Raw genomic sequence first — 15,476 nt, 5'->3', positions numbered from 1 at the left:
TACTCTTTTTGCCCAATTCTGCAGCTGTCTGCACATGATGCTTTGGTTCTTTCTCAGCCTGTATCAACTCCTTTGCCTCTGAGGTGAGTTTTCCAGTGATTTTCTAGCTTACTGTTTACAAATGGAATGTGTGAAGGGTTAAGCACACATTCATTTGAAGATAAGTTGGAAGAACAGGAATAGGCCCTTGTTGAAAATTTAGTATGTTTGGCAACTATACAGAACATATCCAGGTAATCTTTAAAGGGGTGTATTGAATTATTGTCGGAAGCTGCTGTCTTGTCGGAAAGACTGCAGCTTCCGACAGGTTTAGGTTGGGACAATTCGGGAATTCCCGATTTGTCAGAATACACATTGGCTGTCAGAAGCACAGCCAAACCCGACATGTTTTAGCCCCGTTTCTGACAATGTCTATTCGACTTTAAAGAAAGTCTGATTGCCATTGTCGGGAACGGGCCAAACCTGTTGGGTTTGGCCTGGCATTGAATACTAAAAGAATCCGACAGGTATTGAAAACACCCCAAAGTGGGTATTAAAAAAAATAGTACAGTGTTAATAATTGCAAGTTTGCCAGACTGTCTTGTTTTATCACTCTGCATGGGAAAATGGTAAGTAAAGTCGCTCAAAGTTTATTTTATAGTTTTTATAACCGGTTATGATAACAGGTTCTGGATGTTCTTCTTTCTACAGTATTGTTCCTATTATTCTTTCCTGTCCATAATACTTTTTTTTTCCTTGTGTTCAATCTTTTCCACTTGCACAATCCTTCTATTAGAATTATTTCTGAATGCTGGATATAGAGACTATACATACTATATTTGTAAGCCTTAGCATAGTTAATAAGTATGTTACTTTCTAACTGAGTAATATTTATAAGATTTGTACATGTTTAATAAGGTTATTGAATACTGATCTTTGAGCTCTGTAGTAGCTATATTTCTAGCCTAAGTTCTCACTACTTACTTCCCTTGCACACCGACCTAACTTTGTAGCTGTGTCAAGAGGTGTAATGGTATTTGTTTTTACTGTATTGTACCTTTTATCAGTATTGTATTGTCTTACAATTTACTGTCTTCTTGTATGAGTCTTGTGTGTCCTTTGTGCAGAGCTGAGGACTTTTGGCGCCTTATAAATAAAGTTTAATAATAACATGGTCTTTGAAATGACATTTAGAAGATGGTTAATTGCCTTGGTCAACTTCTCAACTTTATCTCTCCAAGGGTTGATACATCTCCCCTAATGTGTTTTATACCACTGTTCTGTACATATGCCATTTTGTTAGTTTGAGGATATGTCATTATATGTAGATGGCAATATTTAATGTTTTCCTTTTTCTTTGTTTTACAAATGTAGTGGAGCCAACTTCAGCACATTAGTAATGAGCCTGGGGCCTGAAAACTGTGCTACATTGCTGCACTATGTGCTACTAGAGAGTAAGATACTCCTGCACTCCCTAAGACCAGCAGTCCTGACTGGCGTGACTGAGGCGGTCGTAGCTGTAAGCAGTTATCTACTTGTTTTAATCTGTATACTGTCCTAGAGAGATTGTAAACTTGTGAGTAGGGCTCTGCGACCTCTCTGTCTGTGTTAACCAGTCTAATTTTATTACTGTGTTTCCAATTGCAATAATAATACAGGTTGAGTATCCCTTATCCAAAATTCTTGGGACTAGAAGTGTTTTGGATATCTGACTTTTCCGTATTTTGGAATAATTGCATAGATATCATGGCAATGGGACCTAAAGGGCCTTACACACCGAGCTTCCCAACGACTGATACGGCCGACGGGCGACCCACGGCTGGGGGGGGGGGGGCAGTGACGGGGGAGTGAAGTTTCTTCACCCGGCTCCATAGCAGTGCAGGTAAATATGGACGAGATCATCCATATTGGCCTGCATGCACCAGCGACGGGGCACCAGCGATGAACGAGCGAGGGGCCGCGCATCGTTCATCGCTGGTGCCTCCACACTGAAAGATATGAACGGTATCTCATTCATTAATGAACGAGATCGTTCATATCTTTCACAAATATCGCCCAGTGTGTAGGGCTTATAAGTATAAGCACAGAATACATTTATGTTCATATACACCTTATACACACAGCCTGAAGGTAATTTTAGCCAATATTTTTAATAACTTTGTGTGTTAAACAAAGTTTGTCTACATTGAGCCATCAAAAAACAAAGGTTTTACTATCTAATTCAAAAATTCTGTATTTTGGAATATTCCGTATTTCGGAATATTTGGATATGGAATACTCAACCTGTAATACAAATGTGCTATATTACCACTTCTGTATATATTGCAGATAATCGGTTTACTTTCGATCTTATAATGTATATCGGGCCTAATTCAGATCTGGGTGGGGTGTGTTCAAACGGAAATCTAAAGTGCAGTGTAAGAATAAAGCAGCCAGTATTTACCCTGCACAGAAACAATATAACAATATAACCCACCCATATCTAACTCTCTCTGCAAATGTTATATCTGCCTCCCCTGCAGTGCACATGGTTTTGCCCATTAGCTAACAAATCTGCTGCTGCGATCAGATCTGAATTACCTCAATTGTTAGAAGGGGTTCAGTGATTATACAAACTCCCAGTTGCAGCTTTGAGACAATTCTTTCAATAGCTGTATCGGGATGCGGTTATGTGACCGGCGGTCACAATACTGGTACCCGGCATCCCAAACACTGACTAGCCTGTCGGTTGGCATGCCGACCAATAGGGACTATTCCCACTCTTGGGTGTCCGCCACTGGCCATCTGACAGATACCAACTTATTACTGAGGAATACAAAATAATTCCATACAGCAGTCTGTGTTGGGATTATATCTTCTTGTTGAGGAAAACATTATTATGTTGATAATTATTTTTAATAATATATAATATTATAACCGCACCATCATTTCCCGTGGTACAATACAGAGTAAAGTGATACATTTAGTACATTATAACAATTACAGGAATGAGAGCACTGCAGGAACCGCTGACAATATTAGGGCTAGAAGTAGCAGAGATATAACATGGAAATATACAGTACAAGGTGACAGAATGTACTGCGGATCACATCGTGCTCTGAGATGTTCTCATAGATCAGATGGGTGAAGCAAGTTATTATAGTGCAGTTTTTGTTGTAGACGCTGTCGATATCACTTATTTGAATAAGCCATCCAGGTTCAGCAAGTCTCTATGCTGTACAATATATACATTATTTATTAAAGGTTCTCTTCACTCCAGTATGTAGTGAGTATGGTTAATGAGTACTGTACTGAGACTGGTTTCAGGTAATATGATTTCTGAAGTGTAGCAAGTGTGACTTTGCAGAGGACAAACAAAATGCCTTTCAGCCAAGGTAAACAGGATGAGTTTACAAATAAAACAATGTGTGACATACCTAGCTGGAATTGGCATGCTGTGTGTCCAGCCAGACAGCATGTGTCGGTCACCCCAGTAACCGCTTACTCTCTGTTCTAACACAATGGTAGTCTGCCATCAGCAAGTTTATTAACGTTTGTTATGTAGCGCCAGCAAATATTGCTGCACTTTATAATCCACGAGTTATCTTAAAGTGCATACATACTTAGTGATATAGTAAACGATATTGCTCATTTTCCCCCTCTGAGCGATAACCTTTACTATATCGCCTAGTGTGTATGCAGCTGACGAAGGCCGATGCGCAGGTCGTTAACGACCCAAGGTGTCAGCCGTACATGCAGCTCAATTTGGACTCATCATCCAAAGGGGCATGTACAGCCCAGCCGCAACACGCTAGCGATATAGCACAATGTATATGCCGGCCGTCGGGCGGCCCAGGCCGGTAGGGGACACACTAGACTATGTCGCTTACGGAGCACATCGCCTAGTGTGTACCCACCTTTAGATGTACCAATCCCTTCCCACATTTTCGTTACATACTGCACCAGCACAGTGGCACCATGTTTAGCATACCATGTTACAGGTATGATGATAATGATCAATATGCAGCACTGTGTGATATGGTGGATCTATATAAATAAACTAATAATAATTCCGAGTCACAAATTTCTCCTAGCTGGGCATACACACTACGATTATCTGGCCGATCTGCCTGATATCAGCAGTTTGCCAGATAATTGCAGTGTGTATGCAGGCGACCATTTTGTTAATATCGCTTGGATGGGCCTGTCAGATTTTCCAGCATGTCCATACGATTCGATGTCTTGAAAGTGGAAAGTAGGCCACATCAGGCAGTGTATGCCCTGCAGTGGCCGATGGACAGGCATTTCCTATGTTCCTTCACATTGGAAGGATTGGGGAAATGTCTCCTCCCTGGTGGCGGAGCGCAAATATCACTGCCAATATCTGATATCTGCAGTCAAATAAAATGTCTGTCTGACAAGCACTTTATCTGCCTGTGTATGCCCAGCATTAGGCAAACCTTTCCCATCAGGTACAGAATGCTTTGCACCTGGACTTCCCTCTTAATTTATGATTGCCGCCACCTGTGGTGAAAACCTTTTGCATAAATGAACTAGTTCAATACAGGTGAATGCAATCATAATGGCTACTTTTTGGAATTTGGTCACACCTCCCAGGGCAGGTTTATCATTTTTTTTATCTGCGCGTTGCCAGGAGTTTCACGTGCTGTGTCATGCTTTTTGCCAGTGGTTTTATGCTCTGGGATCCATGCTCGTTGCCACGGGGAATGCTTGTTGCCTAAGGGAATGCTTGTTGCTTAGGGGTAGCTAGGGATGGCCATAGACCATCGATGATTCAAAATCATCGATGGTCTATGACAGATGTCGAATACTTTTACTTTTCAGTGATACCGAATTATTATTATTATTATTTTTTTCTCAAAGTGTCAGTGCCCAGAGCTTAGCTCCGCCCCCTGACACCCACTAATCCACACCCCCTGGTTCTAATTTGTACAGTAGTGCAGGAATAACCATTGATTTGTAAAACCATTGATGGATCCATTCCAGATGGTTTTACACCATCAAGGTTATCAATCGATGGTGACCATCGATGAATAACCCACCGTTGGCCTTCCCTCGGGTAGCATTTGCTGGCGGGCACTAGCCCACCAGCACTGAAATCCTCTCTCCCCCTAACCCCCCCCTTCCACCCTTGTACTCCGCACGGCTGGTGGAGTTTTGCGGAATAACGCGATTGCTTCGCCGGTGGACTTTAAAGAACAACGCAGAGTGTAAGGGGGAGCAGTGGCATGCCTCGGAAATTTTCTGGGGTTGCCAGTCTGCACAGCTCAGCTGGCCCCGGAAATGTTCTAGGCATATCACTGAAGGGGTTAAGAGAGAAGGCCAGGAAAAGAGCATTTTGTACATGATGGAATGGGTCATATTGGAGAGTCTGCTTATGTTGCAGTTTCCTCTATTCAACTAACAGTAATTCTTCAAAGTCCTTTCTCTGAAACCCATTGCTTCATAGTTCTTATCCACTTTAGCCTCTGTTGGGTGACTTACCCTACCACCTTAACATCTACTAGTGGTGAGGCTGAACACTGCAGTTAATTGTCAGTTGCTATCAGTGCAGTCTGTTTCATCACCAGTAAAAAGATGTTGACTGTGGTGGGTTTTGCAAAGGAGATAATTTGATTAAAAAAAGCATTAAAACTTTGTTATCCAATGGCAATGTAACAGACAGGTCCTTGAAGAATCCACTATGCGCCCCTGTCATCAGCACTGCAATCAACAAGATATTATATCATTTTCTGCGGCACCTTATGACCGGTCAGTGGCACTGACCGTTCTCACAGCTGTAGGTGTCGTTGGCCCATTCACAGCCACTGTAGTGGCTGCCGGTTCCAGGCTGCATGTGAGATCTCACGATGCTTGTGAGATCTCGCGCATACCCAGTGGAGGCGGCTGGCAGGAGAGACACAGCACATCATCACTAAGCAGCACTAAGCAGATGCGCTGTGTGCTCTGGCAGGGATCGCCGGAGGAGGAGTTTTCACTCCCCCACTCCAGCATTCAAAATGTTAATACATCTTGTCTGTGTACCTTCCTACTTCGCCTCGGTAAAGGTATGTGTGCTATAACACATCTCCCAACAGTACTTACACCTATGCTATGCTGTAATCTGTACTACAATGACACCACACACAAAACATTGTGATGATACTATGCTGACACAGTACATTTGATACTATGCTGACACCTATGGTACAATGGACTGCAGCCCTACACAGTACTGCCACTTGCAGTACAACTTACATAATAACACCCCACACAGTCCTTACAGCCACAAAAAGCTGCATTTCCACCCTACAAAATGTGGATATCTATAATATTTTACACATTCCTGACACGTACCATACCAGACAGTTTCATTTGTGCTACGAAAGTAATAGAAAAGAAATTACTTTCATAATTCTAGCTGGAATTTATAGTTGTACTTTATAACTTTTAGCTCTGCCTCAAAAACGAAACCTCGCAACTATACAATATTTGTATTTGTGTATCTATATGCATATGTGTGTATGCTTAATACAATATTCAGGTTGTTTCTCTAACGTCCTAGAGGATGCTGGGACTCCGTAAGGGCCATGGGGATAGACGGGCTCCGCAGGAGACATGGGCACTTTATGAAAGACTTTAGGCTCTGGGTGTGCACTGGCTCCTCCCTCTATGCCCCTCCTCCAGACCTCAGTTTGATACTGTGCCCAGAGGAGATGGGTGCCCTGCAGGGAGCTCTCCTAAGTTTCCTGTAAGAAAGTATTTTGGTTAGGTTTTTTATTTTCAGGGAGCCTGCTGGCAACAGACTCCCTGCATCGAGGGACTGAGGAGAGAGAAACAGCCCTACTTCTCTGAGTTTCAAGGTCCTGTTTCTTAGGCTACTGGACACCATTAGCTTCAGAGGGATTGGTACGCAGGTTTCATCCTCGCCGTCCGTCCCAGAGCCGCGCCGCCGTCCTCCTCGCAGAGCCAGAAGATAGAAGCCAGGTGAGTATGAGAAGAAAGAAGACTTCAGATGCGGCAGAAGACGTCTGATCTTCATAGAGGTAACGCACAGCGGTGAAGCTGTACGCCATTGCTCCCGTTCACCTCACACACTCCGGTCACTGTAAGGGTGCAGGGCGCAGGGGGGCGCCCTGGGCAGCAGTATAAACCTCTCCTATGGCACTGTACATGTATATAAAGTAGAGATGAGCGGGTTCGGTTTCTCTGAATCCGAACCCGCACGAACTTCATGTTTTTTTTCACGGGTCCGAGCGACTCGGATCTTCCCGCCTTGCTCGGTTAACCCGAGCGCGCCCGAACGTCATCATGACGCTGTCGGATTCTCGCGAGACTCGGATTCTATATAAGGAGCCGCACGTCGCCGCCATTTTCACACGTGCATTGAGATTGATAGGGAGAGGACGTGGCTGGCGTCCTCTCCATTTAGATTAGAAGAGAGAGAGAGAGATTGACCTGATTTACTGGAGCTTAGGAGTACTGTAGAAGTGTAGAGAGTGCAGAGTTTACTAGTGACTGACCACAGTGACCACCAGACAGTGCAGTTTTATTTAATATATCCGTTCTCTGCCTGAAAAAAACGATACACACAGTGACTCAGTCACATACCATATCTGTGTGCACTGCTCAGCCCAGTGTGCTGCATCATCTATGTATATATATATCTGACTGTGCTCAGCTCACACAGCTTATAATTGTGGGGGAGACTGGGGAGCACTGCAGTGCCAGTTAATAGTTATAGGTTATAGCAGGAGCCAGGAGTACATATTATATTAAAATTAAACAGTGCACACTTTTGCTGCAGGAGTGCCACTGCCAGTGTGACTGACCAGTGACCTGACCACACTGACCACCAGTATAGTTAGTAGTATACTATATTGTGTGATTGCCTGAAAAAGTTAAACACTCGTCGTGTGACTTCACTTGTGTGGTGTTTTTTTTTTTATTCTATAAAAAACTCATTCTGCTGACAGACAGTGTCCAGCAGGTCCGTCATTATATAATATATACCTGTCCGGCTGCAGTAGTGATATATATATATTTTTTATATCATTATTTATCATCCAGTCGCAGCAGACACAGTACGGTAGTTCACGGCTGTAGCTACCTCTGTGTCGGCACTCGGCAGTCCGTCCATAATTGTATACCACCTACCCGAGGTTTTTTTTTCTTTCTTCTTTATACATACATACTACTACATCTCTTTATCAACCAGTCTATATTAGCAGCAGACACAGTATGGTAGTTCACGGCTGTAGCTACCTCTGTGTCGGCACTCGGCAGTCCGTCCATAATTGTATACCACCTACCCGTGGTTTTTTTTTCTTTCTTCTTTATACATACATACTACTACATCTCTTTATCAACCAGTCTATATTAGCAGCAGACACAGTACAGTACGGTAGTTCACGGCTGTAGCTACCTCTGTGTCGGCACTCGGCAGTCCGTCCATAATTGTATACCACCTACCCGTGGTTTTTTTTTCTTTCTTCTTTATACATACATACTACTACATCTCTTTATCAACCAGTCTATATTAGCAGCAGACACAGTACGGTAGTTCACAGCTGTAGCTACCTCTGTGTCGGCACTCGGCAGTCCGTCCATAATTGTATACCACCTACCCGTGGTTTTTTTTTTTTTCTTCTTTATACATACATACTACTACATCTCTTTATCAACCAGTCTATATTAGCAGCAGACACAGTACGGTAGTTCACGGCTGTAGCTACCTCTGTGTCGGCACTCGGCAGTCCGTCCATAATTGTATACCACATACCCGTGGTTTTTTTTTCTTTCTTCTTTATACATACATACTACTACATCTCTTTATCAACCAGTCTATATTAGCAGCAGACACAGTACGGTAGTTCACGGCTGTAGCTACCTCTGTGTCGGCACTCGGCAGTCCGTCCATAATTGTATACCACCTACCCGTGGTTTTTTTTTTCTTTCTTCTTTATACATACATACTACTACATCTCTTTATCAACCAGTCTATATTAGCAGCAGACACAGTACAGTATGGTAGTCCACGGCTGTAGCTACCTCTGTGTCGGCACTCGGCAGTCCGTCCATAATTGTATACCACCTACCCGTGGTTTTTTTTTCTTTCTTCTTTATACATACATACTACTACATCTCTTTATCAACCAGTCTATATTAGCAGCAGACACAGTACAGTATGGTAGTCCACGGCTGTAGCTACCTCTGTGTCGGCACTCGGCAGTCCGTCCATAATTGTATACCACCTACCCGAGGTTTTTTTTTCTTCTTTATACATACATACTACTACATCTCTTTATCAACCAGTCTATATTAGCAGCAGACACAGTACAGTACGGTAGTTCATGGCTGTAGCTACCTCTGTGTCGGCACTCGGCAGTCCGTCCATAATTGTATACCACCTACCCGTGGTTTTTTTTTCTTTCTTCTTTATACATACATACTACTACATCTCTTTATCAACCAGTCTATATTAGCAGCAGACACAGTACAGTACGGTAGTTCACGGCTGTAGCTACCTCTGTGTCGGCACTCGGCAGTCCGTCCATAATTGTATACCACCTACCCGTGTTTTTTTTTTCTTTCTTCTTTATACATACATACTACTACATCTCTTTATCAACCAGTCTATATTAGCAGCAGACACAGTACAGTACGGTAGTTCATGGCTGTAGCTACCTCTGTGTCGGCACTCGGCAGTCCGTCCATAATTGTATACTAGTATCCATCCATCTCCATTGTTTACCTGAGGTGCCTTTTAGTTGTGCCTATTAAAATATGGAGAACAAAAATGTTGAGGTTCCAAAATTAGGGAAAGATCAAGATCCACTTCCACCTCGTGCTGAAGCTGCTGCCACTAGTCATGGCCGAGACGATGAAATGCCAGCAGCGTCGTCTGCCAAGGCCGATGCCCAATGTCATAGTACAGAGCATGTCAAATCCAAAACACCAAATATCAGTAAAAAAAGGACTCCAAAACCTAAAATAAAATTGTCGGAGGAGAAGCGTAAACTTGCCAATATGCCATTTACCACACGGAGTGGCAAGGAACGGCTGAGGCCCTGGCCTATGTTCATGGCTAGTGGTTCAGCTTCACATGAGGATGGAGGCACTCAGCCTCTCGCTAGAAAAATGAAAAGACTCAAGCTGGCAAAAGCAGTAGCACCGCAAAGAACTGTGCGTTCTTCGAAATCCCAAATCCACAAGGAGAGTCCAATTGTGTCGGTTGCGATGCCTGACCTTCCCAACACTGGACGTGAAGAGCATGCGCCTTCCACCATTTGCACGCCCCCTGCAAGTGCTGGAAGGAGCACCCGCAGTCCAGTTCCTGATAGTCAGATTGAAGATGTCAGTGTTGAAGTACACCAGGATGAGGAGGATATGGGTGTTGCTGGCGCTGGGGAGGAAATTGACCAGGAGGATTCTGATGGTGAGGTGGTTTGTTTAAGTCAGGCACCCGGGGAGACACCTGTTGTCCGTGGGAGGAATATGGCCGTTGACATGCCTGGTGAAAATACCAAAAAAATCAGCTCTTCGGTGTGGAGGTATTTCAACAGAAATGCGGACAACAGGTGTCAAGCCGTGTGTTCCCTTTGTCAAGCTGTAATAAGTAGGGGTAAGGACGTTAACCACCTCGGAACATCCTCCCTTATACGTCACCTGCAGCGCATTCATAATAAGTCAGTGACAAGTTCAAAAACTTTGGGTGACAGCGGAAGCAGTCCACTGACCAGTAAATCCCTTCCTCTTGTAACCAAGCTCACGCAAACCACCCCACCAACTCCCTCAGTGTCAATTTCCTCCTTCCCCAGGAATGCCAATAGTCCTGCAGGCCATGTCACTGGCAATTCTGACGATTCCTCTCCTGCCTGGGATTCCTCCGATGCATCCTTGCGTGTAACGCCTACTGCTGCTGGCGCTGCTGTTGTTGCTGCTGGGAGTCGATGGTCATCCCAGAGGGGAAGTCGTAAGACCACTTTTACTACTTCCACCAAGCAATTGACTGTCCAACAGTCCTTTGCGAGGAAGATGAAATATCACAGCAGTCATCCTACTGCAAAGCGGATAACTGAGGCCTTGGCATCCTGGGTGGTGAGAACCGTGGTTCCGGTATCCATCATTACTGCAGAGCCAACTAGAGACTTGTTGGAGGTACTGTGTCCCCGGTACCAAATACCATCTAGGTTCCATTTCTCTAGGCAGGCGATACCGAAAATTTACACAGACCTCAGAAAAAGAGTCACCAGTGTCCTAAAAAATGCAGCTGTACCCAATGTCCACTTAACCACGGACATGTGGACAAGTGGAGCAGGGCAGGGTCAGGACTATATGACTGTGACAGCCCACTGGGTAGATGTATGGACTCCCGCCGCAAGAACAGCAGCGGCGGCACCAGTAGCAGCATCTCGCAAACGCCAACTCTTTCCTAGGCAGGCTACGCTTTGTATCACCGGTTTCCAGAATACGCACACAGCTGAAAACCTCTTACGGCAACTGAGGAAGATTATCGCGGAATGGCTTACCCCAATTGGACTCTCCTGTGGATTTGTGGCATCGGACAACGCCAGCAATATTGTGTGTGCATTAAATATGGGCAAATTCCAGCACGTCCCATGTTTTGCACATACCTTGAATTTGGTGGTGCAGAATTATTTAAAAAACGACAGGGGCGTGCAAGAGATGCTGTCGGTGGCCAGAAGAATTGCGGGACACTTTCGGCGTACAGGCACCACGTACAGAAGACTGGAGCACCACCAAAAACTACTGAACCTGCCCTGCCATCATCTGAAGCAAGAAGTGGTAACGAGGTGGAATTCAACCCTCTATATGCTTCAGAGGTTGGAGGAGCAGCAAAAGGCCATTCAAGCCTATACAATTGAGCACGATATAGGAGGTGGAATGCACCTGTCTCAAGCGCAGTGGAGAATGATTTCAACGTTGTGCAAGGTTCTGCTGCCCTTTGAACTTGCCACACGTGAAGTCAGTTCAGACACTGCCAGCCTGAGTCAGGTCATTCCCCTCATCAGGCTTTTGCAGAAGAAGCTGGAGACATTGAAGGAGGAGCTAACACGGAGCGATTCCGCTAGGCATGTGGGACTTGTGGATGGAGCCCTTAATTCGCTTAACAAGGATTCACGGGTGGTCAATCTGTTGAAATCAGAGCACTACATTTTGGCCACCGTGCTCGATCCTAGATTTAAAGCCTACCTTGGATCTCTCTTTCCGGCAGACACAAGTCTGCTGGGGTTGAAAGACCTGCTGGTGAGAAAATTGTCAAGTCAAGCGGAACGCGACCTGTCAACATCTCCTCCTTCACATTCTCCCGCAACTGGGGGTGCGAGGAAAAGGCTCAGAATTCCGAGCCCACCCGCTGGCGGTGATGCAGGGCAGTCTGGAGCGACTGCTGATGCTGACATCTGGTCCGGACTGAAGGACCTGACAACGATTACGGACATGTCGTCTACTGTCACTGCATATGATTCTCTCACCATTGAAAGAATGGTGGAGGATTATATGAGTGACCGCATCCAAGTAGGCACGTCACACAGTCCATACTTATACTGGCAGGAAAAAGAGGCAATTTGGAGGCCATTGCACAAACTGGCTTTATTCTACCTAAGTTGCCCTCCCACAAGTGTGTACTCCGAAAGAGTGTTTAGTGCCGCCGCTCACCTTGTCAGCAATCGGCGTACGAGGTTACATCCAGAAAATGTGGAGAAGATGATGTTCATTAAAATGAATTATAATCAATTCCTCCGCGGAGACATTGACCAGCAGCAATTGCCTCCACAAAGTACACAGGGAGCTGAGATGGTGGATTCCAGTGGGGACGAATTGATAATCTGTGAGGAGGGGGATGTACACGGTGATATATCGGAGGATGATGATGAGGTGGACATCTTGCCTCTGTAGAGCCAGTTTGTGCAAGGAGAGATTAATTGCTTCTTTTTTGGGGGGGGTCCAAACCAACCCGTCATATCAGTCACAGTCGTGTGGCAGACCCTGTCACTGAAATGATGGGTTGGTTAAAGTGTGCATGTCCTGTTTTGTTTATACAACATAAGGGTGGGTTGGAGGGCCCAAGGACAATTCCATCTTGCACCTCTTTTTTCTTTTATTTTTCTTTGCGTCATGTGCTGTTTGGGGAGGGTTTTTTGGAAGGGACATCCTGCGTGACACTGCAGTGCCACTCCTAGATGGGCCCGGTGTTTGTGTCGGCCACTAGGGTCGCTAATCTTACTCACACAGCTACCTCATTGCGCCTCTTTTTTTCTTTGCGTCATGTGCTGTTTGGGGAGTGTTTTTTGGAAGGGCCATCCTGCGTGACACTGCAGTGCCACTCCTAGATGGGCCCGGTGTTTGTGTCGGCCACTAGGGTCGCTAATCTTACTCACACAGCTACCTCATTGCGCCTCTTTTTTTCTTTGCGTCATGTGCTGTTTGGGGAGTGTTTTTTGGAAGGGCCATCCTGCGTGACACTGCAGTGCCACTCCTAGATGGGCCCGGTGTTTGTGTTGGCCACTAGGGTCGCTAATCTTACTCACACAGCTACCTCATTGCGCCTCTTTTTTTCTTTGCGTCATGTGCTGTTTGGGGAGGGTTTTTTGGAAGGGACATCCTGCGTGACACTGCAGTGCCACTCCTAAATGGGCCCGGTGTTTGTGTCGGCCACTAGGGTCGCTAATCTTACTCACACAGCTACCTCATTGCGCCTCTTATTTTCTTTGCGTCATGTGCTGTTTGGGGAGGGTTTTTTGGAAGGTACATCCTGCGTGACACTGCAGTGACACTCCTAAATGGGCCCGGTGTTTGTGTCGGCCACTAGGGTCGCTAATCTTACTCACACAGCTACCTCATTGCGCCTCTTATTTTCTTTGCGTCATGTGCTGTTTGGGGAGGGTTTTTTGGAAGGTACATCCTGCGTGACACTGCAGTGCCACTCCTAGATGGGCCCGGTGTTTGTGTCGGCCACTAGGGTCGCTAATCTTACTCACACAGCTACCTCATTGCGCCTCTTTTTTTCTTTGCGTCATGTGCTGTTTGGGGAGGGTTTTTTGGAAGGGACATCCTGCGTGACACTGCAGTGCCACTCCTAGATGGGCCCGGTGTTTGTGTCGGCCACTAGGGTCGCTTAGCTTAGTCATCCAGCGACCTCGGTGCAAATTTTAGGACTAAAAATAATATTGTGAGGTGTGAGGTATTCAGAATAGACTGAAAATGAGTGGAAATTATGGTTTTTGAGGTTAATAATAATATGGGATCAAAATGACCCCCAAATTCTATGATTTAAGCTGTTTTTTAGGGTTTTGTGAAAAAAACACCCGAATCCAAAACACACCCGAATCCGACAAAAAAAATTCGGTGAGGTTTTGCCAAAACGCGGTCGAACCCAAAACACGGCCGCGGAACCGAACCCAAAACCAAAACACAAAACCCGAAAAATTTCAGGCGCTCATCTCTAATATAAAGAGCCCCCGCCGAGGGGGCGGGGCTTCTTCCTCAGCACTCACCTGCGCCATTTTCTCCACAGCACAGCGCTGAGAAGAAGCTCCCCGGACTCTCCCCTGCTTACTGACGTTGACGGTGAGTTTTTCAAGAGGGGGGGGCACATAATTGGCGTGTATAAAGTTATAACAGCGCTACTGGGTAAGACATTCTGGGCCTGGTGGGGAACCTGTCTTCAGAAAAGAGCTTCCCTGTGTGTGTGGTGTGTGTCGGTACGCGTGTGCCGACATGTATGAGGTTGAAGGCTCACCTAAGGAGGAGGGGGAGTGTGTGAATGCAATGTCTCCGTCTGCAGCGCCGTCACCTGACTGGATGGATATGTGGAATGTCTTAGTGCTAATGTGAATTTATTGCACAAAAGATTAGACAAAGCTGAGGCTAGGGAACAGTCAGGAAGTCAAACCATGCCTGTCCCAATGTCGCCGAGTCCTTCGGGGTCTCAGAAGCGCACACTATCCCAAATAGTTGACACAGATACCGACACGGATTCAGACTCCAGTGTCGACTACAATGATGCAAAATTACAGCCAAAAGTGGCTAAGGGTTTTCGATATATGATTATTGCAATAAAAGAGGTTTTGCATATCACAGAGGAACCCCCTGCCCCTGACACGAGGGTACACATGTATAAAGAGAAAAAGCCTTAGGTCACCTTTCCATCCTCGTATGAGCTGAACGAATTATGCGAAAAGGCTTGGGAAACCACAGACAAAAGACTGCAGGTTCACAAAAGGATAGGATATGATGGGAATCCTCTCCTAAGTTGGACAAGGCATTGACACGCTTATCAAAAAAGATAGCGCTGCCATCCCAAGATACGGCTACCCTCAAGGATGCTGCTGCTCGAAAGTAGGAAGTTACCATGAAGTCCATTTACACACATTCTGGTACAATACTTAGACCGGCAATGGCGTCGGCCTGGGTTTGTAGTGCTGTGGCTGCATGGACTGATTCCTTATCAGCGGAGATTGAGACCCTAGATAAGGATACCATTTTAATGACCC

General features: G+C 45.4%; 1 protein-coding gene across 3 annotated transcripts in view; it reads left to right on the top strand.

Moving 5' to 3' along the window:
* DENND4C (DENN domain containing 4C) overlaps window positions 1-15,476 on the top strand; it is a 470,132-nt gene that overhangs the window by 252,710 nt on the left and 201,946 nt on the right. For all 3 annotated transcript variants that reach the window (XM_063914174.1, XM_063914175.1, XM_063914173.1), the window contains exons 8-9: window positions 25-83; window positions 1,354-1,498. In XM_063914174.1, the coding sequence (XP_063770244.1) occupies window positions 25-83; window positions 1,354-1,498 (204 nt within the window). The remainder of the gene's footprint in view (window positions 1-24; window positions 84-1,353; window positions 1,499-15,476) is intronic.

Source organism: Pseudophryne corroboree, chromosome 1 (genome assembly GCF_028390025.1).
Source record: "Pseudophryne corroboree isolate aPseCor3 chromosome 1, aPseCor3.hap2, whole genome shotgun sequence".
NCBI lineage: Eukaryota > Metazoa > Chordata > Amphibia > Anura > Myobatrachidae > Pseudophryne > Pseudophryne corroboree.
Note: the sequence above shows the minus strand (reverse complement) of the source record. Positions and strands in the feature narration are given on the sequence as shown.